This window comes from Schistocerca serialis, chromosome 5 (genome assembly GCF_023864345.2).
Source record: "Schistocerca serialis cubense isolate TAMUIC-IGC-003099 chromosome 5, iqSchSeri2.2, whole genome shotgun sequence".
Taxonomy (NCBI): Eukaryota; Metazoa; Arthropoda; class Insecta; order Orthoptera; family Acrididae; genus Schistocerca; species Schistocerca serialis.
The window spans coordinates 235,476,015-235,500,280 of NC_064642.1; the positions used below are offsets into that span (position 1 = coordinate 235,476,015).

Consider the following 24,266-nt stretch of genomic DNA (forward strand, 5'->3'; position numbering starts at 1 on the left):
CTAAGAACAGACCCTAATGCTTGATGTGATGCATCACATGCGCGATAAATTCCTTTTCAAAATCTGGAAACATAAGAACCGGACTTGATGTTAACACTTCTTTCAGTTTGTCAAACACTTTCTGACACTCTTCTGTCCACTCAAATTTCACACCCTTCTGTAACAATCGCGTCAATGGCTGTGCTAAATCTGCAAAACCCATCACAAACTTTCGATAGAAATTGCAAACTCTGAAGAATGATTGCACTTCCTAAACTGTTTTCAGCTCCCGAAAATCCCTTACAGCCTGTACCAACCTCACATCTGTTCGCACTCCGTCCTTACTGATAATATGACCCAAATATTTTACTTCTTCTAATGTAAAATGACACTTCCCCAGGCTCAACGTCAAACGAGCTGCTCTTAACCTCATGAAGACTTCCCTTAACTGCTGTCTATGCTGCTCCATACTATGTGAAAACACTATAATGTCATCCAAATAGACAAGACACTGCCTTGGTTTCAAACCCCTCAACACACTGTCTAGCAACCTCTGAAATGTTGCTGGAGCAATTTCTAAACCAAATGGCATTCACATATACTGGTAATGGTGTCCAGGAATAGAGAAAGCAGGTTTTGGATGACCCTCTGGAGCCACCTCTAACTGATGATAACCACTTGTCAATTCCATCGTAGAGAAGTACTGACACTGTCCTAAGTGATCCAAAGTCTCCGATATGTTTGGCATGGGGTGTGTGTCCTTAACTGTCTTATTATTGAGGTATTGGCAGTCACAATAGAACCTGTATTTTTTAGTTCCATCCATAGATTTTATAGGCAGAACGACAATGCCCACTCCTCAGCAACTATTACTATGCTCTATAATACCGCCCGCAAGCTGCTGATCAATGAAATCCTCCACAACTGGCTGCAAATACCTCGGTATTCTATATGGTTTACAGTAAACAGGTGCTTTGTTCCCTGTTGGTATCCTATGTAGAACTAATGGAGTTTCTGGTAATGGCCCTTGAATAAAAAACAAATCCTTAAATTCCCACAAAAAACTCTTCCATATGCTCTTTTTCTCCTCCTTTCAAATGCTTAACTTTGTTATGCAATGCAGTTCCATCGGCAGTTAGTGGTTGATCGCTACGCCTACCTCTCGAACACCATTCTTCGTCATCTGGTCCATACAAATTCGCTACTAAAACTCTTTTTCCCAAATTTGCCTCTACAGCGCTAAAATTATCCACAAACACGGGGACTACTCGCCCGTCGTTTCCCTCTTGTAAGCGTACAATACTACGTTTCACAAAATAACCTAATGGATCCAAAACTTCATTATCCTCCAATGGTTCAATAACACATACTGTACCCACAGGTCGATTTGACTCTACACTTCCCCAAAGCGACTTCCCAGTGCCTCTAGACACACACTCATGTGAATTAAGCCTTAATGCTAATGTAGGCGGCTCAATTGGTTTGTTCATTACGTTGAATCCCCCTCGCAACAGCTCTGCATTGACAACAGTTTTCCATAGCTGAAGTAACATTCCGCCAAGTTCCACAGTTCGTTGTCCAAGGTCAGTTTTGGCATGATATTGATGTAAGAAATCTACACCTAGGATCATGTCATAGCCCTGGCTTACCCATGGTACTACCTCCATGCATGCATCAAATCGGACTTTCCCTATGCGAAAGTCAACTGTCACTGACCCCAAAGGAGTGACCTCCTTACCCCTCACTCCACTCAACCTATAATGTGGTGGATCTAACTTCCTTCGTCCCATTAAACTCTTAGTAGCCACTGACACTTGCGCCCCTGTGTCCAACAAAATCTTAAACTTTTTAGTTCCTATGGATCTTACAATGGAACATTCCACCTCTGCATATGTGTTTGTAGCATTGAAATTAAATGGGAGCTCCCTTGGTGGGTCTTGCGCCCCCTCTGCCGTTTAACGACCGTCAACCTCTACTAACTGCACTTCTCCATCCTCCACACTGCTGATTTCCACCCCCTCCTCTATTCCTTGGTGACTAGGTACATGTGTCCCGTACATTTTATATCCGCTGTAAACACTGCTTGTCTATCAAGTACCCCCGTTTATTTCCTCATGTTGAATTGCCAGCTGAATGACCGAATACAAATCTTTCGGAGTCCCTTCATGCACTTTCCACGGCATACGCGGCAGTAATCCCCTAAAAAATATATCAAGTGCCCTTTGCTCGGCCTCCTGCAACAGAACACCATTCGCCTCATCGCTCTGACCCAACTCGTAAGTGTACTTGTTAATTTATCTTATCCTGTCCGCAAATTTCTCTACGGTCTCCCCCTGCCTCTTCGTTACTGTACTCAACCTCTCCCAGAAGTACTGAGCGCTATTCTGTTTCTTGTACCTCTGTAAAAGCCCCTCCTTAAACTGTCCCGCCTTCCTTAAGGCCTCAGAACACCTTACATATGTCTTCGCTTCACCCATTAATCTAACATTGGCTATATGTAACAACTGTTCGTCAGACTAACCATTCATCACAGCAGTGGTTTCCAAGTCCTCCACAAACTAACACACATCCTCAGATGCCTTGCCAGAAAATGGAATAATCAAACTCGCGGTGGCTGGATCAATCACCACTACACATCAAAGTATATTCATCCTAAAACTATACACAAGCAAAGCAGAAATGTCCAAAAACTGATAGTAGTATAGCCAAGGCACATGGCAAAAGTGGAGCACTTTGCATTCATCTGGCAGTGGTGTCACTGCCACATAGCATAGTTATGTTGCGTCAGTCTGATAGGAGTGATCCCATTAGACTTTGTGCGAGTTCCATCTGAAGTTGCATGCATTGTACCACACCACTTGTCACGTAACACTCCAGTGGGCGCTCTGCCCTATGTTTTGAACAGCAATTCACCAATGTACTCATTACTGAATAAATGATGGTGTAACACAAATGTTATTAACTACTGTCTTTATTACCTACAGAAACCACTGTTGTGAAATTTGTTGTAGCACTGAAATTCCAACAGTAATCAAATGGTGAAGTTCAGAACACCCTGCACACCAAAGCATTACAACTTTTTCACTATGAACTGCGCTGGGCCACTCACCGGGGGCTGGTCGGCCATGCGAGAGGGGCGGCTGCTGCTGGTGCTCGCCACGGGGGCGGCCTTGCTGCTCTCCCCAACCACCGAGCCCCCATCCTCCTCGATCGTCTCCTGGACCGGCGCTGTGTTGAAAAAGTCCAAGCGTGCAGGAAGTATCGGAGTACCTGTAATAGAACAGTTGTGACTTCTAAAGTTTTAAGAGCTGTGTATTCAAAAGTAACAACAAAAGTTAATATAAATCATCTTCTGTCTTTTCAGTAGCGTTTACACTTTGCCAACGTACATTTCAAAGCACTGTTCCACCAACAGGGCTACAGTTGCTGTGTAAGAAACATGCAATGCCAACATACCAGAAATGCATATTTGCAAATTCTGCCAATGACTTTTGCATATGACATCACAGTGAAGTAACTTTCACATGTTGTTGACACTGTTTTGTGAATATACAGAGTTTTCGACAATGACAAATGATCAACTTTTATGGCTTCTCTACAGTAGGAACTGGAATTTACTGAATTATTTCTAACAGTGGCAATTATGTTGATTCGAATAATTTTTCTGAAAGTCTGAAATTAAAATACAGGAAGCAAAAGGTTACGTAATACATGTGAAGAAACCAGACAGCAGTTCTCAGAGTGGAAGGGCATGAAAGGGAGGCAGTACTTGACAAGGCAATGAGATAGGGTTGTAAGCTATTCCCCATGTTATTCAGTTTGTAGATAGAGCAAGCAGTGAAGAGAACTATGACAGAACTTGAAAATTGAATTTCAGGAAGAAGAAAGAAAAACTTTAAGATACGTTAATGACATTGTAGTTCTGTCAGAGACAGCAAGTAATTTCAAAGATCAGTGGAATGGAATGGATAGGGTCTTGAAAAGAAATTGTAAGCTGAACATGAATAAAAGTATAGCAAAAGTAATTGAGTGTAATCAATGCAGATGGTGCCAGGAGAATTAGATCAAGAAATGAGCTACTAAAAGTAGAGAGACGAGTTTTGCTATTTGGGCAGCAAAATAACTGACAACAGAATAAGGAATGATACAAAATGCAGCCTTACAATAGAAACTAAAGATTTCTTGAAAAGAAGAAATATGATAAAACTGAATTTAAAATGTGTTAGGAAGTGTTTTCTGAAACTATTTTTCTGCAGTGTAGCCTTATACAGAACTGAAACATGGACAGAAAATAATAAAGACAAAGAGAGAATAGAGGCTAGGACGCAACCCGAGGCATCAGTACACTGTGAAATTGGTAATCAAGAGAATTATGGGGGTTAACAATTGGAGTGGGAGACTAAAGCTGCACTACAGTAACGAGGTTCAATTGGATGTAGGTGGCAGTAATTATGTAGAGAAGAAGAGGCTTGCACTGGGAGGACTAATGTGTAGACAATGTGCCGGCCGCAGTGGTCTCGCGGCTCTAGGGCGCAGTCCGGAACCGCGCGACTGCTACGGTCGCAGGTTCGAATCCTGCCTCGGGCATGGATGTGTGTGATGTCCTTAGGTTAGTTAGGTTTAAGTAGTTCTAAGTTCTAGGGGACTGATGACCACAGCTGTTAAGTCCCATAGTGCTCAGAGCAATTTGAATCTTTTTTTGTGTAGACAATGTGTGAACAAGTCAGACTGATTATTACACCTAAAACGACGAAGGCCTCGGTGCTTGAAGATTGGAAAATCACAACTGACGTGACAGCGGAAAAGTGAAATTCAGCTGCAGATCAGTTTTCAATTTCTTGTACAGAATATTTAAAATGTCGCTGCCCATTGGGTTATGCGACTGTTGGCATCAATTCAAAAGGCCAACTAAATAGAGCCAGCAGCAGAAATATTGCAGCTCTGCCACACCAATCCAGATGACCGCTTTAGCCACTCAATTGCCACAGACAAGCTGTGTGTATCACTATGAACCCAAGACAGACGAGCATAACAAGCGCTGTGAGAAAAAAGTCATAGACCCAGCATCATAGAGGCTGGTGAAACTGAGTGTTTTTGAGACTGCCATAGTTTAGTGCAAACAGGTTTTGCTCCTTGGTGCAAACTGCCATAGGATTATACTGGTAGTCAAGCTGAACCAATGTGAGGAGCTGTCTAAAGGGGAGTTTTTGCTCCAAGACAATGTCCAGCTCATTCTGCACAAAGCACAGACAAGCTGCTTATTTGGGCTATTAAATTTTCCCTTGCACCCAGTACTGTCACGACATGACACCTTCCTCTTTCCTCGCATGTAGAAAGCACTGCGTGGCAGGCATTTCTGGAATGACAATGAGGTGGCTTTCGAGGGGGGGGGTAACATTTCCTGAACAGTCAAAATGCAAACATCTACAAACACGGTCTCAAGCAAATCATCCATCGCTAGGAAAAATATTTGCATAGAAGGTTGAATATGTAGAGAAGGATGAACCCCATCACCAAGTTTTATGGCTGCAGTTTGATTTTTTTTAGGTTCTAGTTAAAATTTAATAATACCTCCTATACAACAAAAAAAGTTTTCATTTATCTCAGAAATGCTATTCCCAGCACATTTTATAATGCCCTACACTACTGTAACACATAGTAAAAAGGAAACTGGTAACACAATTTCATCTATAGCACAACAACTGGCAAAAGAAAAATTCCGCTTTTAAATACAGCAACAGTATGTTTTGCAAACAGTGTAAGTACGTAAATGACATAGGTTACATACCATATGCATTCCTAGAGAGTACACAAATTAGTAAAAAAATGGGGAGGTTAAAATTACATAACCAATAGTATAAAAAAATCAACACTAATTACAATCATCAATAGTATAAAAAAAACCAACACTAATTACAATCATCAATCAGTTTTAGTACATAAATGACATAGGCTACATACCATATGTGTCCCTAGAGTGTACACAAATTAGTAAAAAAATGGGGAGGTTAAAATTACATAACCAATAGTATAAAAAATCAACACTAATTACAGTCATCAATAGTATAAAAAAATCAACACTAATTACAATCATCACTAAAATATTTTGTTTTTAAAACTACATTAAAGGGTAATTTTAAAAATTGCTTAACCTCGGAAGCATAGAAATGTAAGAAAATCCTCAGTCTTTGGCCGCTTCGATGGGATGAGTTCTGGAGAGACGACGGTGCCATTGCTCTTTACTTTGTCCTTGTCTTTCACTGGAGTTAATGCTGGGCTGCTTAGGTTAGAAGAACCCTGTGCAAATTTCCTCTGAGCGTGTACTTTTGTTCTGCAACAGTAGAGGGAAGAAAACGGGTCAAAATTAATAGCTGTGATGTTCCTAACACTGTTAACTGTTCCACTATGAAGAAATAATAACTACTATAAATGGAGCACAAAATACAGTAAAAGTTACGAAAAAGGACAATGTTCATATTTAAGCATTTTATGAAGCTGAGTTGGAAGTGATCTCCATGTGGTGTGGCATTTGTGTCTACAGCTGATCTTAAAGCAGCCAATGAGAGAATAGCAGAGAGACAACTTGATTCATACAAATAAATTTAAGTAATTCTCCATGTTCTGGTATTAACACAACCTAGGGATGTGCAATATATTAAAAAAGGTGTCATGGACATACGGTAGCTACTACAGAACTGTAATACAGCTCACTGTGATGACATCAAGTTGATCTTTTCTGCATTTGCTGCCCAGTTCCCACAGGGACAAATATCTAGCTTCTGTGTGGTGTTTCGGTTTGTTATTTGGTTTTATAACTATTTGGCACTAATACTCCCATTCTGAGTCACCTGAAATGCAAATTTTTATGAGAGATAAGATCAGTAAAGATATTTCTTATTTTTTATATGATAAATACAGGGTGCTAGAAAAAGAGCCTTGTACTCTTACAGGAGACGTTCTGGCTGAAACTAGAGAAAAAAGTCCTTTAAACATACGTCTGGAAGCAAGAACTTGTCAAGATATAAGTAATTTTACTTGCATCTAGAAATAATAAGCACAGAGTGTTACAGATTGTCTTCTTATTGATCTTCATTGAACACTTATTATTGGTTGTATTTGTCTCTGTGCTTAGTTCAACTATGATGCTATTGTGTGATACAGCACTTACAACATTAGTCAATCTGTACATGTTGCTCCAAGATTTTGCTGGCATCAGAGCAAGATTTTTGATTCCATGGAGTGTGGACAATGTCAAAAGTAAAGTGGAGGCTTATTATTCCATAGAGAACTCATAGACATGGTGTTCTGGTATTGTTTAGCCAATGGTATTGATCGGCAGCACATGTTGTGTATGTCAGCCAACTTCAACAATGCATTAAATCTTAACCCCTGGAGTGGGCATGTAGCACACTTTGTACACATGTAAAAAAAGAAACTATCTTTATGTTATGAAGGTAAAAAAGTATGAGCAAAATAATAGTTTAATCTTAGTTTAATTAAACAATGACAAAATAAAGTTATACTATATGCGCTAAATCACTGATTGCTTAAACAATAATAAAATAAACTTTCACTGTATCACTCTGTAGTCATGTACAGGTGTTAATCCACTGTGATGACTCACTCGAAGCATTAAACAGCACAGTTGCAACAGATCCCGGCTTCATGCTTATTCTATTATTAATTACCTCACAGACAACTGGCTCATTGTGGGATTGTGCTGCTAACTTGGAATGTGGGGCATTTCCCTGCTCAGATTGTAAATTTTTTTCTCACCTAGCTCACCGCTTATTTTATGTTATTGCTGCTCATTTGGATGGGGTGACACCACAACTTATCACTTTGTTAGCTGAAACAATAATGAAGGAATAGATGTGGGCTCGCAATTGTAAAACAACAATGTAACGGCATAAGACAATGTTATTTGTGGATGGCGCACTTTATACATAGCCACATTCACTCAAGGGTCAAAGATGTTCAGCAGATTGTTCTAGCAACTTGTAGACACAGTGTTATTCACAACAAGGACATGGGATTGCAGCAGACCTTTCACAATTCATTTGAATGCCAGATATGATTCAGCGAGTGTTGTGATGATTATACGATCTACATGATTACTCTGCAATACACACTTCAAAGCCTGGCAGAGGGTTCACAAACCATTTTCATACTATTTATCTACCACTCCACACTCTAACAGTACAAAGGAAAAGCAAACACTTAAGTCTTTCCATGTGAGCTCTGATTTCTCTTATTTTATAACAATGATCACTCCTCCTTATGCAGGTGGGTGTCAACTAAATAGTTTCGCATTCAGAGGAGAATGCTGAAGATTGAAATTTGCTGACAAGATCTCACCACAACAAAAAACACCTTTGTTTTAATGACTGCCACCCCACTTGCATATTATATCTCTGCACTCCCTCCCCTATTTTGCGATAACACAAAACGAGCTGCCCTTCTTCCAATTTTTTGATTTCTTCTGTCAATCCAGTCTGGTGAGGATCCATACAGCACTTCAACACTTCGGTAGATGATGGACAAGCATGGTGCAGGGAGTTCTTTTAGTTGATTTGTTGCCTCTTCTACTTGCTCTGCCAGTAAAACACAGTCTTTGGTTTGTCTTCCCCACAACATTATCTCATGTGATTGTTCCAGTTTAGTTTGTTCCTTATTGTAATTCCTAGGTACTTGAGTGAATTGACAACCTTTAGATTATCCTGAAACGTGTGCAAAAAATTGGCGCTGCTGAAGTCATAAATCACATCCTTGCCTGGTCGGTTCTGCATAAACAGTTATTTTATCCATATCACTCACAGCATTTGTGAGTCCTGAGGCCACAAGGACACCATGTCAGATAATACTTCTACTAATGGATTCTGAGACGGAACATTGAAGATATACAGTTTACAGCTTGCATTTTATTTATGAATGAGGCTATATTTACACAAGATGGGATAAAAAATCAGCACAATCATCACTTGTATGCAGATATAAATTATTGATTATGGAACCAAGACACCAAGTTCACTTAAGTATCAATGTGTGAGCACGAATTGTGGGTGGTGGGTTCACAGGGCCATACATCATACATTTTACTGGACAAATTGACTGCTATTGTTTCTTTTGAAAGTTTGTGTGTGTGTGTGTGTGTGTGTGTGTGTGTGTGTGTGTGTGTGTGTGCGCACGCGTGTGCATATGGGGGGGGGGGGGGGGGTGGACAATGAAGAAGAGATGTGCTGGAGAACATTACCACTGCAAACTGCAAAAACAAAATTGATGTGGCTTGTGCATGACAGGGCACCATACCATTTGCTATACCTTGTAAAACAGTAGTTAACAAATGTTTAATGAGTGCTGGAATGGTCAAAGACGTCCAGTAGCAAGGGCTCCTCATTCTCTGTGCCTTAATCCCTTATATATAAGATTATCGAGATAATGAAAGGCATTAGTATAATCCACACTCTTTAACAATGCACGAGTTTGTGAACCTTCTAGAAGGAAGCTGAAGGTTGTGGAAGAATGAATGGTACTCACAGTGAGCAACTAGTGTAGTATCAGGCACATGGGTATCACAGTACATGTATTTTTTTCTGGGAATATGTTTCTAGGAGTGGGCGTTTTTTATTTTTTATTTTATAATACTGTGCCCTCTAAGAGCATGGAACACTTAAAAAAAAGGGAGAAGGAGAAGAAGAAGAAGAAGAAGAAGAAGAAGAAAGAAAGAAAGAAAGAAAAAGATAATAAAAACATCCCGCATACCAAAGTATACTTACATTCAGTGATAATTTAATCTCTCAATTTAGTCAAATGGTTTTCTCTTGTTGCCAGCATTTGTGGAGGAATTCATTATTGAGCCACATGTTTGTATGTGGAAAAAGGTCTTTAGTGGTGGCAGTATCTTTTTTTACTCTTGGATGTCCTGATAATGAATTTTCAGGTGGTACTACAATAACAGTGTGCAATGTGATCAATGTCTTTTTCACCCTACTCTTGTAAGGTACCTATACGATGGGCAAAAGTAAAAAGGAAGAGAGATGAGTCTGCTGTACCATTGACGATGAGGTCATTAGAGAGGGAGCATAAGTTTGGATTGGGAAAAGACAGGGAAGGAAAGTGATCATTACTTTTGACATGTACCATCCCAGCAATAGCTGTAAGTGATTTGGAGAAATCACAGAAGACCTAAATCTGCACTGTCAGATGGGGATTTGAATGTCACACTAGTAAAAAGGTAAAAAGAAGAGGATGGCAAGCTTTTATCACAAAAAACAAACCAAGAGTTAGTGGAGTTGCTGAAAATGTGCAGCTACAAGTGGCAGGAAAGTATTTTTGAGGTGATGTGGACAATGCAGCCATGGAAGCACGACATAAGAACTAATATCACATGTGGGCTTTGGAAAGTGCCATTGGGAATCCACCCCTGCTTTCCAGAATGTTACAAACATTAACTTTTCATTAATTAAATCTTTCATCAAATGGTTATCTGGACATAAATATCACATATAAAACTGTGATACAACAGTTCATCACAGAGGAAAATTACCAATACTGGCTTATGTACAGTACAAGAAATATTATAGCAAAGTGGGATACAGAAATTAATTTGGTCCAATCGACACTTTACTTTACAATTGTTGTTGTTGTTGTCGTTGTTGTTGTGGTTTTCAGTCCTGAGACTGGTTTGATGCAGCTCTCCATGCTACTATACCCTGTGCAAGCTTCTTCATCTCCCAGTACTTACTGCAACCTACATCATTCTGAATCTGCTTAGTGTATTCATCTCTTGGTCTCCCTCTACGATTTTTACTCTCCACGCTGCCCTCCAATGCTAAATTTGTGATCCCTTGATGCCTCAGAACGTGTCCTACCAACCGGTACCTTCTTCTTGTGAAGTTGTGCCACAAACTCCTCCCCAATTCTATTCAATACTTCCTCATTAGTTATGTGATCTACCCATCTAATTTTCAGCATTCATCTGTAGCACCACATTTCGAAAGCTTCTATTCTCTTCTTGTCCAAACTATTTATCGTCCATTTTTCACTTCCATACATCCTGAAGGAAGTCATTCACAATATGTGCATGACGGAGGCATGAAATGTCATCCATGAAGACAAATGCCTCGCCAATATGGTTGCACTATCAGACGGAGGATGGCATTCACTTATCTTACAGCCATTATGGCACCTTCCATGACAACCAGCAGAGTATTCTGGCCCCACATGATGCCACCCCAGAACAGCAGGGAACCTCCACCTTGCTACAGTCGCTGGACAGTGTGTCTAAGGCAGACACATCTCTAATGATTATCTGGTTGAAGGCATATGCTACACTCATCCGTGAAGAGAATGTGATGCCAATTCTGAGTGGTGCATTTGGCATGTTGTTGGGCCCACCTGTACAGCACTGGATTATGTTGTGGTTGCAAAGATGGAGATTGCCATTTACGTCGGGAGTGAAGTTGTGCGTCATGCAGTCTATTGCGCACAGCATCATTCAACACGGTGGCATTACTGTCAAGGTTCCTTCGAGCCATAATCTGTAGGTAGCGGTCATCCACTGCAGTAGTAGCCCTTGGGCAGCCTGAGCGAGGCTTGTCATCGACAATTCCTGTCTCTCTGTATGTCCTCCATGTCTGAACAACATCGCCTCGGTTCACTCCGAGGTGCTTAGACACTTCCCTTGTTGAGAGCCTTTCCTGGCACACAGTAAGAACGCGCATGTGATCGAACCGCGGTATTGGCCACCTCGGCAAGGTTGAACTACAGACAACACAAGCCGTGTACCTCCTTTCTCGTGGACTGACTGGAACTGATCGGCTGTTGGACCCCCTCCGTCTAATAGGTGCTGGGCATGCATCGTTGTTTACATTTTTGGGTGGTTTTAGTGACACCTCTGAACAGTCAAAGAGAGTCAGTCTGTGATACAATATCCACAGTCAACACCTATCTTCCGCAGTTCTGGGAACTGTGATACAAAACTTTTTTTGATGTGTGTCTATAGATCAGAAACAGCAGAGGGCCTACAACACTTTGTTAGGGAATGACAGATATAACTTCTGTTTCTATCAATTACTATGAACTGTGAGCTTTCCGACAGGAAATCACAACTCCAGTCACATAATTGAGGTGATACCCCACAGTCATAAAATCTGATTAGAAGCTGCTTGTTAGGAATGGCAACAAAGGCCATCTGGAACACTAGAAATGTACAAAATTGTTGAGGCTTTCGTGGCCACTTGTTGACAAACTGCCTACTGGCTTCTGTCTCAGGTTCTTTGGCTGACGTTCATCTAATGATTTTTCTGACGTTTCGCCAGCACGAGTGGCTGGCATTGTCAAAGCTTCACCCTCCATTGCTGGTGGTGACCTGGGGCCGAGCTTGCGGGCACAGACTATATGTACCTGGCGCGCCAACGTCCGAGGGCTTCTCCGCGGTCATTTCCGGTGCGGTTCTCCTCTTGCTACCTGCGACGGTCTTTCGCTGCAGTACGGGAAGCCAGGATCCGTTTATCTTAAGGCTTTCCTCTTTCTTGTTCAAACTTTTTGCGTGTTTTTGTATTTCCACAGCTTCTCTGAACAAGCACATGTGATAGTGCTTCTCTACAGCCAGAACTTCCGTGTCGGCGAATTTTATTACATGGTCGGTCTCATTCAGTGTGTGCTCCGCCACGGCCGATTTCTCCACCTGCCCCAACCTGCAGTGTCGCTTATGCTCTTTGATCCTGGTGTTAATGGATCGTCCAGTCATTCAGACATAAATTTTTCCGCATGTGCATGGTATACGGTATATTCCCGACATTGCAAGTGGGTCTCTTTTCTCCTTCGCCGATCTAAGACACTCTTTGATCTTCCTTGTCGGTTTGAAAATCGTCTTTACGCCCATATACGGCCGATTCTGTCCGTTACTCTGGGAATGTAGGGCAGAAAGGCCGTACCCGACATTTCTTTTTCTGTTTCCCTACTTCGCCGTTGTTTGGCTCTGTTACGCTTCTAATATAATTTGAGGAGTACCCATTGCTCCTCAGGACAGTTTCCAGGTGTTGCATTTCTCGTTTGAGGTGTTGCGGCTCACATATTCGTCCTGGTCTCATTACGACTCAGGACATTTCATTGAGAAGCTGAAGAAACTGAAACTTGCACCAAACGACATCCTGGTCAGCTTTGATGTTGTTTCGCTATTTACGAAAGTGCCACTCAGTGACGCTCTGGAGCACATCGGTTCCATTTTCCTGCAAGACTTCAGAAAGCTCTTTCATGCATGTCTCACCACGAGCTATTTCACGTGGAATGGCGATTTCTACGAACAGCTGGAAGGCGTCGCCATGGGTAGTCCTCTCAGTCCAGTGGTGGCCAACTTCTTCATGGAACAATTCGAAGCACAGGCACTGGACTCGGCGACTTGCAAACCTAAGGTGTGGTACAGGTACGTCGATACTTTCGTGGTGTGGAGCCATGGTGAAGAACAGCTCGGTGACTTCCTAAGACACTTGAACAGCTTCCATGTCAACATAGCATTTACCATGGAAGTAGAAAAGGACAAGAAACTGCCATTTCTAGATGTGTTGGTACCAAGGGACAGCGAAAACCTGGGACACAGTGTGTATCGAAAACCGACACACACGGACCGATACCTGCACAAACTGTCAAACCACCACCCGAGCCAGAAAAGAGGCATGATCAGTACGCTCGTAACGAGAGCAGGACGAATATGTGAGCCGCAACACCTCAAATGAGAAATGCAACACCTGGAAACTGTCCTGAGGAGCAATGGGTACTCCACAAATTATATTAGAAGTGTAACAGAGCCAAACACTCGGCGAAGTAAGGAACCAGAAAAAAAAATGTCGGATACGGCCTTTCTGCCCTACATTCCCAGAGTGACGGACAGAATTGACCGTATATTGCGCAAACATGGCGTAAAGACAATTTTCAAACCGACAAGAAAGATCAAAGAGTGTCTTAGATCGGCGAAGGAGAAAAGAGATCCACTTGCAATGTCGGGAATATACCGTATACCATGCACATGCGGAAAAGTTTATGTCGGAATGACTGGACGATCCATTAACACCAGGATCAAAGAGCATAAGCGACACTGCAGGTTGGGGCAGGTGGAGAAATCGGCCGTGGCAGAGCATGCACTGAATGAGACCGACCACACAATAAAATTCGCCGACACGGAAGTTCTGGCTCTAGAGAAGCACTATCACACGCGCTTGTTCAGAGAAGCTGTGGAAATACAAAAACACGTGAACAGTTTGAACAAGAAAGAGGAAAGCCTTAAGGTAAACGGATCCTGGCTTCCCGTACTGCAGCGAACGACTGTCGCAGGTAGCAAGAGGAGAACCGCACCGGAAATGACCGTGGAGAAGTCCTAGGACATTGGCGCGCCAGGTACATATAGTCTGCGCCCGCGAGCTCGGCTCCAGTTCACCACCGGCAATGGAGGGTGGAGCTTTGACAATGCCAGCCACTCGTGCTGGCGAAACGTCAGAAAAATTATTAGATGAACGTTGGCCGAAGAACCCGAGACAGAAGCCGGTAGGCAGTTTGTCACTAGAAATGTAGCATCAATTTGAGATTCCCTGCCAATAGCATTCATTACTTCGCGAAAATAAAAAGTCAGCTGTGTTACACAAGAATGATATTTTCTGAATCCATACTGACTTTCTGTCAATAGACTGTTTTCTTGGAGGTAATTCATAATGTCTAAACACAGTATATGTTATACAATCCTACTGGAATCAACATCCATGATATGGGTCTGTAACTCAGCAGAAGTCTCCCATTTCCTTTCCTGAGGACTGGTGTGACCTGTACAGCTTTGCAGTCTTTAGGTACACACATTTTGCTGAGCAAGTGGTTGTATAATACTGCTAAGTATGGAGCCATTATATTGGCATGCTCTGAATGGAACATAACTGTTATACAATTTGAACTGGAATAGTTGCCTTCATTCACTACACCAAGGATATCTACTTCTACGTTACACATGCTGGCAGATGTTCTTGATTCAGATTCTGGAATTTAAAATCATTTTCTTTGGTGAAGGAATTTTGGAAAACCACCATTAGTAACTCAGCTACTGTAGTACTGCTACTAGCAACATTATCATCATTGCTGCACAGTGAAGATATTGATTGTTTCTTGCCACTGGTGTACCTTTATAAGACTTTAATTTCTTTGCTTTCTCTGCCCGATTTCGAAACAGAGTTTCACTATGGAAACTGTTGAAAGTATCTCGCACTGAAGTCTGCACTAAATTTCATGCTCCATAAAACTTCATCAATCTTGGAGATTTTTTTAAATTATTAAATTGGTATGCTTTTGTCACTGCTTCTGCAACAGGGTTCTGACCTGTTTTGTCTACTATGGGGAACAGTTTTGTCTTTTATTAATCTATTCAGTGTAAGTCTCAATTGCTGTGAATACTATTTCTTTGAATCTAGGCCACATCTGGTCTACACTTAGTTCGGACAGAATAGAAGCTGTCTCTTAGGAAGTCATCAGGTGAAAAATAAATATATATGCGATGGAAACATTTATTGCGGTAGGTCACCACAAGAAACGTTACACTGTCTGCGGAGCTATGAACATAGTTTATTGTGTTGTTAACCACAGAGTTACAGTAAAAAGACACAATTTTTTAAACGGAACAATAGTTGTTTCTATCATGCACTGGAATCAGTAACACCAGCTGTCTATACATCAATTTAAACTACATTCCTATCACTCTTAGTTTGTGAGCTACAACCCTTCAAAGTTTCAGGGGCAGATACCACACAAACTGAGCATAACGCAATGCGCCTTCTAAATGTGGTGTGGCCGAGTTGTAATGTTGTCGGTGTCACGGAGCGAGAAGCTTCCTCAATGTGCTGTTAAACTGCCGACTGTCGCCGCACACAGTCACAGGCCCAACAGTTCGAGCCACACAAACAAATGGGGCTCAATAAACAACAGTTACTGACATCGGATGAAGATGGCATACACAAATGAGTACGTTGAAATGTTGCTGATGCTCGGCGAGTGCTGACATGATGCCACTGAAGCAGCCATGGCGGCGAAGAGCCTCGGCAGCCATTAAATTCTTTATGTGCCGAACAACTTTGGGAAACAGGCAGCTTGGTAATGCGCCACAGTTACAGATGAAGAACTGCAAGAAGTGAGGAGACGGAGGTGTTTGTTTTAGCTGCAGTACACCGCGATCCTCATGTCAGCTGACGAGCCGTTGCTCCAGTTGTTGGTGTCAGTCTCACATCTGTGTGGTGTAAAGTACACGGCCACAGGTTTCACCCGTACCACCTGTCACTGACCCAGGAGCTGCATGGGAACGATTTCTGTGCGAGAGTTACATTCTGTGAATGGGCCATGCGTAATTTCACGCCGGAGTCTTTACAAGGTGTTTTGTTCACTGATGAGCCCACATTTACAAATTATGGTGCAGCGAATCACCATATCGTGCACTACTGAGCTGCATACAATCCTCAGTGGGTATGACCTGTCGACCGTCAATGTAGGTGGTCTATTAATGTATGGTGTGGAATCCTTGGGGATGAAATCATCAGTGCACACTACTTCCCAGGTACACTGACAGGTGAGTTATATCGCGCGTTTATAGTCGACAGTTTGGGTGGTCTCCTTGAACATATGTGTCTACTAACGAGAGTCCATATGTGGATGCAGCACGTGGGTCACCCAGCCCATTCTGTGCTTGCTGTTGTGGAAGAACTAAACAACAGGTTTGCAGGAAGGTGGTTGGGGCGCCATGGTCCTCATTCATGGCCCGCAAGGTCACCCGATTTGACAACATTAGATTTCTTTTTGTGGGGATATCTAAAGGATCGTGTTTATGTCACTGAGCCCACATCCCCAGATGATCTAAAATACCACTTTGAGGACGCATGTTGCTCCGTGACACCAGTGGTGTTACATCTCGTCCGCAGATCCTTTAGAAGGCACATTGCATTGTGCATTCAGGAACGTGGGCACACATTTGAACATCTTATTTAAATCAACTTCCCACCGCCAGAACAACCATCAGCCACCACACAGCCATGTATTATGTACAGCATGTGGTATCTGTCCCTGAAACTTTGAAGGGTTGTAGCTCACAAACTAAAAGTAATAGGAATGTAATTTAAATTAATGTATACACAGCTGGTGTTACTGATTCCAGTGCATGATAGAAACAACTATTGTTCCATTTAAAAATTGTATCTTTTTGCTGTAACTCTTTGGATAATAACACAATAAACTATGTTCATAGCTCCACAGACAGTGTAACGTTTCTTACGGTGACCTACTGCAATAAATATTTCCGCCGCCTATTACTTCGTAACTTACAGAGGCAAACACATTTAGTGAAACACACTGTGTTTGTCTAATATAGTGTGCTTATTTTTGGTGAGTTTGAATGCTACACCATTCAGTCTTGATACAACGACCTTATGTTTGTTGCGAAAAGGGCAAGTATGTTCTTGCAACCATTTACTCTTCGAGTGAGCTCCTGAACTAATTTTCAAAATTAATTTTTGGAGAAAGCAGTTAGTGAATCTCAAATAGCTATTGAAAATTCTTACACTGAAACACAAGAATGGAAAAATGTCAATGCATTCAAAAGAGGAATGCCATGCCATATTTAATCTGAAAGACCAGCCATGTGTATCAGTTGTAAAACAGGTAGACTTGATGGCAATATTTCTATTTCTTCCTCAATAGCTTGGGGAGTTCTACAATAAACTTTATAACATCTGATCACAAGAACAGAGCTGTGTAAGAAACAGAAGGCAATACTGGGTGAGTAACCACGTTACATTAAATGAAACTTTAATATATTCTAATGTATTAACAGCCTTCAATGCTTTTCTTTATCATGCTTTAGCTATGTAGTTTTTATTTCAAAAATCATGTACAGTCATAGTCTCTGTACTGTTGTGCTCTGATTGTCATGCTGTTAATACAGAGTGTCAAAACGGCTGAGGCTGCTTCACATTCTGTAGTGCAACACGCATGTAACATGCGCTGGATGTATAGTGGAATTGGTTACATAGTAACATGTTAATTTAGTGCAGTTCATGGATCGCTGGTTCAAGTCTCGCCTTAGTCATTCTTTTTTATGAATAATACACGTCTTCTTGTTTCTAGTTACATATTTCATTAAAAATTCCTGTCTTCATTTCAAATATAAATTCTTAATTATTGATATTTTATAAAATATTGTTACTAAAGGTAGCTTAAATTGTGAAAACTTAACAACTTAATTTTTAGGGCAAAAAAGAAAAACCAAATACTCTTTATTTGGACTGTGTCCTTTGTTTTATACCACAGATGTAGTCTCATGTGAACGAGAGTGATAAGAGGAGAAAATGCTGTGCCTGGGTGGCTTTGTGGATTCTGACTCATTATCAATGTAGTAGAAGACAGAGGATTCAGATAAGGAAGGAGTTAAGAGATTACCAGACGACTGATTGTAATTAATAACTTCAGTGGTTTCAGTATTCACCAGTATGGTGAAATCCCTGCAGTATGCCTTTGTATCACAAGTAGCTCATTCAGAAAAATTACCTGTATTTAATTTAGGAATTTTCATTATGGTTGTTTGTTATTAAGACATTGTTTTAGGTAAGAACGATAGCATTTTGTGCTTTCCGTCTGGTCACCTAAGAAGTGTTTTGCCAAATATCACTTCATTCTCTTTGCAAATTAAATGAAACTCAAAGCTACATTGTTTCTTTGCTCTTCTCTTTTTATGTCTGAACTGCAACTGCTCAGGTTAGCTGGACCAGCTGGCTGGCCAGTGCTGTCTAAGATTAATGTGGCGGTAAAGCTGTTGTCCTGAACTATCATTCAGCTATGTGCATGTAACACAGCATAAAACATATCCTTATGATCATACTTGACACTACTGGACACAGCTTGGCTTCTGCTTCATATGAAACAAAATCCAATGAGATTCAAGCAAATGTGGAAGAATACATGGTGTAATGTTTACATCAGGTTCATACTTATAATGAACAGAGTACAGTACCTCAGTATAAACAGCACTTGGAACAAAAATTTTCTTATTGGCACTGAGAATCATTCAGTTCTATGGTATAGTACTAGAACATGTTTAATAAATTATTTATTTTCCAATTTATCTCACTATTTCTCGCACTGATGAGCTTAGCACCATAATTCTATGAGATCACAATACCTTCTCAATATCTGGGATGCAAAGAAGTTACATACAAAAAGAGATACTTTTTTTTTAATTTTCCTGATAAATGTGAGATTTGCCACTCAGAACATTTGACACTTACACTATCTATATGACATCACACTTCAAGGAATATATCAATGACACACTTTGTTCACTAGATCTCATTGTAACTGTTCTGAGATCACTTGAGTATCTGCTCTTCTGCAATTCATTAGAGTAGGGGCCTACTTAATGACCTAGAATCACGTGTTGAAAGTTGCAATCACTCTTTGGACCACCATTCTCACCAGTCCAGTGCCTGACATCAAGAGTTGTCCAGAGTGAGTTTCCCAACTCTTTCATACTGTACAGACTGAAGGGGGTAGGCCTATGTAGGGTTGTCACTATAAAGAAAATTATACATTCATAGCTGCGTTGTTTAGACTTCTGCAGTTTTCATGACTGATGTCATCTGCATAATAAATCAGTCAGTCGAACTATGCAACAGCAGCCCTTGCAGAGTCCCTCCCTACAAATGTGAATTAATATTTAGTGTCCTGTAAGCTAGCAGTTGTTGAGCATTGGAAATAACATCCCTACTCAACTTGTTTTATTTTCCTGATAAAGATTCATTAGATGTATTCAGTTTCTGCATTACTTTCAAAGTATTAGTTGTAGTGTTTTAACAGCTCTTATACTGCATTTGTAGTACTGGACTGGAAAATACAGCACAAACATATCACACTGGCCAAAACTGATGAAGATATGATGAACAACAGTAACATTAAAGTTACTTGTTTCTATCTGGTGGATAATTTATTCAATACTAGTTGCACTAGTTTGTACATTTTCTAGAAGGTGAGCTAACACTAACTCCTGATGATTACAAAGTTTCCCTCGATCTGGCATCTAGATTAACATCCCAATATTAATTCTCTTACACTGAATCCATTGTCATATGTTACATTTGTTTGATGAACAGATTTCATTTCTTGAGTAATGTCCAGTGCCCTGTCAACAATGAAGTGACATGGAAAATGCAATAAATAATCTTTTTTTATGTTCTAGATGAACCAAAAGCTATAAGTTATACAGCAATAGCAACAGACAAGGTATGAAAACCACACTGCACACAAATTTGCTCTCAAAAGTAAAAAGAAGTAAAGAAGAGGAATGTTAACTTACACGCAAAAATTAACAATCATTCATCTTGAAAGCTTGCTTTGAATTTGGAGAATAACACTGTGTGAATTTAAGGCTTGTAAATAATACATTGCACTATGCTACAGAAATCATAAAAGCAGCATAGATGACAAACACTTCCTGACAAAGTACTTTATCAGCGACCAGGGGTAGTATTGGGGTGAAACATTCAAAGGCTCAATTTTCATAAAAACTGTAAAAGTGATACTTTTTACCTTTTTGGACTTCCCTGTATATCTTCATCTAGGGATTCTTCCTCCTTTCTACGTTTCTTGATATCACTTCTGCTGATAACCATTGCTGAAGAGGGCACATTACAGCTTTGGACACTGCGTTGTCTCCCCCATCTTCTCTGGAATCCTACGCTGAAATTATAAACAAAATAAAAAACAACTGAAGAGAAAGGTAACATTCAAACTTTAAACCGCATTATGGAAATGGAATATGTAAATAATGACCTTCAACAATGTGAAATCATACATCAATAATGAAGGAAAATAAAAAAAGTAATTTGGATAAAACTGCCATGTTCCAACATTTTATCACCGATTAAAAAGGTCTTGGCCAGGTACAACACATAATCCCAGCATTCAGTCCTCCTCAAAGTCATACTTTCCTCCTCCTGAGATTACAGCTCATATGGATTTAAGTGATGCAACTGGTTATAGCCAACAACGATATCCATTAACTTCATTAATTACAAGATCATTCACGATCCAGACATTTCAGTGTGAAACATCATGAAGGGCACTACAGAACACATCCTTTAAACTACAATGGTTTTAAAATTACTGAAGTCGGCTTTTTTATTACAAGACAGGCATCACAAATCCACAAACAAGTTACTGACAAAATACGACTCATCTGTTCAACACGAGAACAAATAAAATGGTATCTTACATTTAATAAGACATTATCTTCCTCCAGCTTATTTTTGAGTACCATGGATCCTTGACATGAGCGAATTGCTAGTATATAAAGCACGTCAGATTATTACACTAACAGCCTTATGTAGATGATCATAAGTTACTCTCTAAATATTATGCAAACAGGTATGTGAAAAGTGAGGTGCAAGTGCTCAGATGATTATAGGCTAGTAATAATTGTCACGCACAAAAATAAAAAGGCTTACACTTTAATTCATATATAAAGTATTCTGTTTAAGTGAGTTAACAGTGCTAAATTGTAAGTTCACATTATAATAGCCTAAATAAAATTAAGCTGAGTTGACAAGTATTACATTCTCAAATAAATCCTGTTAAGAATAGAAAGAGTCTTCAAAAGACAAGTTTTTAGCGGTTTTTCGACTTTAGTCAGAATCCCAATGGCTGATCTGACATTAAATGAATATTTATTATATACCTTTATGCTTGTATAATGAACTTTCTTCTGCACCATGCCGAGGATTTTTGGTATATTTGAACAGATATTGTTTACTTTTTGTATCATGATTTTGATAGGGACTGCTTATTTTGTAAATAGTACGACCTTTGTTGACAAATCACATAAGCGAATAAATGTACTGGGAATGGCATTGTGAGGTTTTTCAGCAGTTCGAAAAAATGTATGTAGAAACGGATACCAGTTTTAAAAAGCAAAAATGATCACTTCCACCAAACATAAAGTTAAACGTAACACTACTAATTCGAATAGGCATTAAACATTCTTTCAGACTGATAAATGTTTACGCCAAAGCTCTAATATTTACGCGAGCCATCATTCGTGCGTATTATGTATACAAGCTGAATCGCACGTGTGCGCTTTCCGTTCCTGAAATCTAATTCTTACTTTCTTTCAGAGTTGTTGGGAGATGATTACATGAAATACAAACCAAACGACAGCTTCTACAACTCAGAATTGGATGCTTCTCGCAATTTTCTACCATCGTGTAATGACCTAACAAAGTTCAATCACCTAGACCTTGGTCTTTATTACCTCAATGGATATTGTATTTCGGTTCTCACACTGAAACATGCAACTACACATACCCGTACTGCTCCTAGCAACTTCTTCCGTCACACAAATAACCATTATAACATCAATTTCTCACATACCTACACCGCTCACACACACACTTCACATGGACGCATCCTAACTTTGTTATTGTTTTGTACCTGTGTTCCAGCTATTGTCAAGAGGCGGCGTAAAAGTCGATACCGATGAGTGTACCTGTAAAGTGTAGGGTATTATCTTGCAATCCAATGAGAAGCCCTTGCTCGAATAGCAGCATCACTCCCTTAAACTGCTCTTACCTTTCAGTTTATAATTAATGTTAAGTTCACATGTTACACCGCGGCGTATAAACTTTTTAAGGTAGCGTCAACACATTTTCTCCGCTGCAAATCGAGATGGCAGTGGTAGACAAATGGCGGCAAATTCAAACGTAATTCCTTCGGAGTCACCTTCGCAAAACTGTGCTTATCCACAAATAATGGCTGCCTGAGCAAATTATTTAACGCAGCTGTTGCCTAACAGCCAAATTTTACGTCAAATGTTTTTGTGTACGAAAACATGAAAAAATAAAGAAATATATCTACAATTTTTTATTTGGTATCTGTTTATTGAACCACACTGCCAACAAAAGGTATAAATATAAAATTATACATACAGAGAAAACTCTATACAAATAGTCTGAACAACTATTTAATTTTTTTTTGTAATTTCCATATAGGTTGAACAGTTATAGCTAACGTATCTTGACATACCAGTTCAACAGAGGGGGGAGCATACACCTGGAGATTAACGTGTTAACGCAACTACAACTGGAACACCAAACTGGAGACACGCACGTTACAGTCTCGCAGAAAACAAAAAAGGGCTTTGTACATTTGATGGTCCATTTCAGGGTTTCAATAGCTTGCAACATGCTCTTTGAGTCTGACGCTTTCAGCAGGTTCTAGAGCCCCGCATAACAAGCAAATATGTGAGCCTCTCGAATCGCCATCTTTTTCGCGGTAAAAATTGATCAGTATGGGAGCAGACGAAATTGTTTGGGAAATTTCAGCTTGGGGTCAAGAAAGTCGCTTGATATCGAAAGTCGTAAGTAATGCATGAACAACATGTGGCCAAGAAAAATTAATGTAAGTGCTGAAATTTGAATTGATTAGGCCAAAGCAATTTTTCATAAATTTGTAATGGTGAATATTGAGGTTTCCCAAATTATATCTGAATGAACTTCCAAATGGGATTATATAACTGTCTGTTTGAATCCAGTTGTCGATGGTATGCCTAATGATGGCATAAACAGTGGGCAAATGTTCCTAATTTCCAATGTAGACCTTATGAGGGAAGATTGTCTATTATTTCTCGTAGGACGATTAGTCTACTAGTAGGCAGCTGACTCTTGCGGCAAATAAATTTTCTCGCCAAGTACTGACGTCGAACATACAGTAAAGGCATCTACATCTACATCGTACTCTGGAAGCCACCTAATGGTGTATGGCGGAGGGCACTTTTGTATCATTAACTGAGTCCTCCAACACTGTTCCACCCACGAATAGCGTGTGGGAAGAATGATTGTCGGTAAGCTTCTGAAATGGCTCTAATTTTCAGAATTTTATCCGGTTTAAACCCGTCTCTGGCCACCCAGGTTTAGTTTTTCGTGATTTCCCTAAATCGCTCGAGGCAAGTGCCGGGATGGCTCATTTGAAAGGACACGACCGATTTCCTTCTCCATCCTTGACACAATCCGAGCTTGTGCTCCGTCTCTTATGACCTCGATATCAACGGGACGTTTAACCCAATCTTCCTTCCTTCCTTGGAATTTTTCCTCGTGGTCATTACGCGAGAAGTATGTGGGAGGAAGTAATATGCGACAAAAAATAAAAACACCTACAGCCGTCCTTATGATTTTATTTTATTTTGTTACTATCAGTTTCGACGCTTCGTTGCGTCATCTTCAGGC

General features: G+C 40.3%; 1 protein-coding gene across 1 annotated transcript in view; it reads right to left on the reverse strand.

Annotated features, from left to right (window-relative positions):
• LOC126480718 (uncharacterized) overlaps positions 1-22,463 on the reverse strand; it is a 180,692-nt gene extending 158,229 nt beyond the window's left edge. Inside the window, exons 1-4 of the mRNA XM_050103973.1 lie at positions 22,417-22,463; positions 20,578-20,727; positions 6,132-6,310; positions 3,089-3,249 (exon numbers count right to left, since the gene is read on the reverse strand). Of these exons, the coding sequence (XP_049959930.1) occupies positions 3,089-3,249; positions 6,132-6,310; positions 20,578-20,660 (423 nt within the window). The 5' untranslated portion in view covers positions 20,661-20,727; positions 22,417-22,463. The remainder of the gene's footprint in view (positions 1-3,088; positions 3,250-6,131; positions 6,311-20,577; positions 20,728-22,416) is intronic.
• Positions 22,464-24,266: the final 1,803 nt, after the last annotated feature.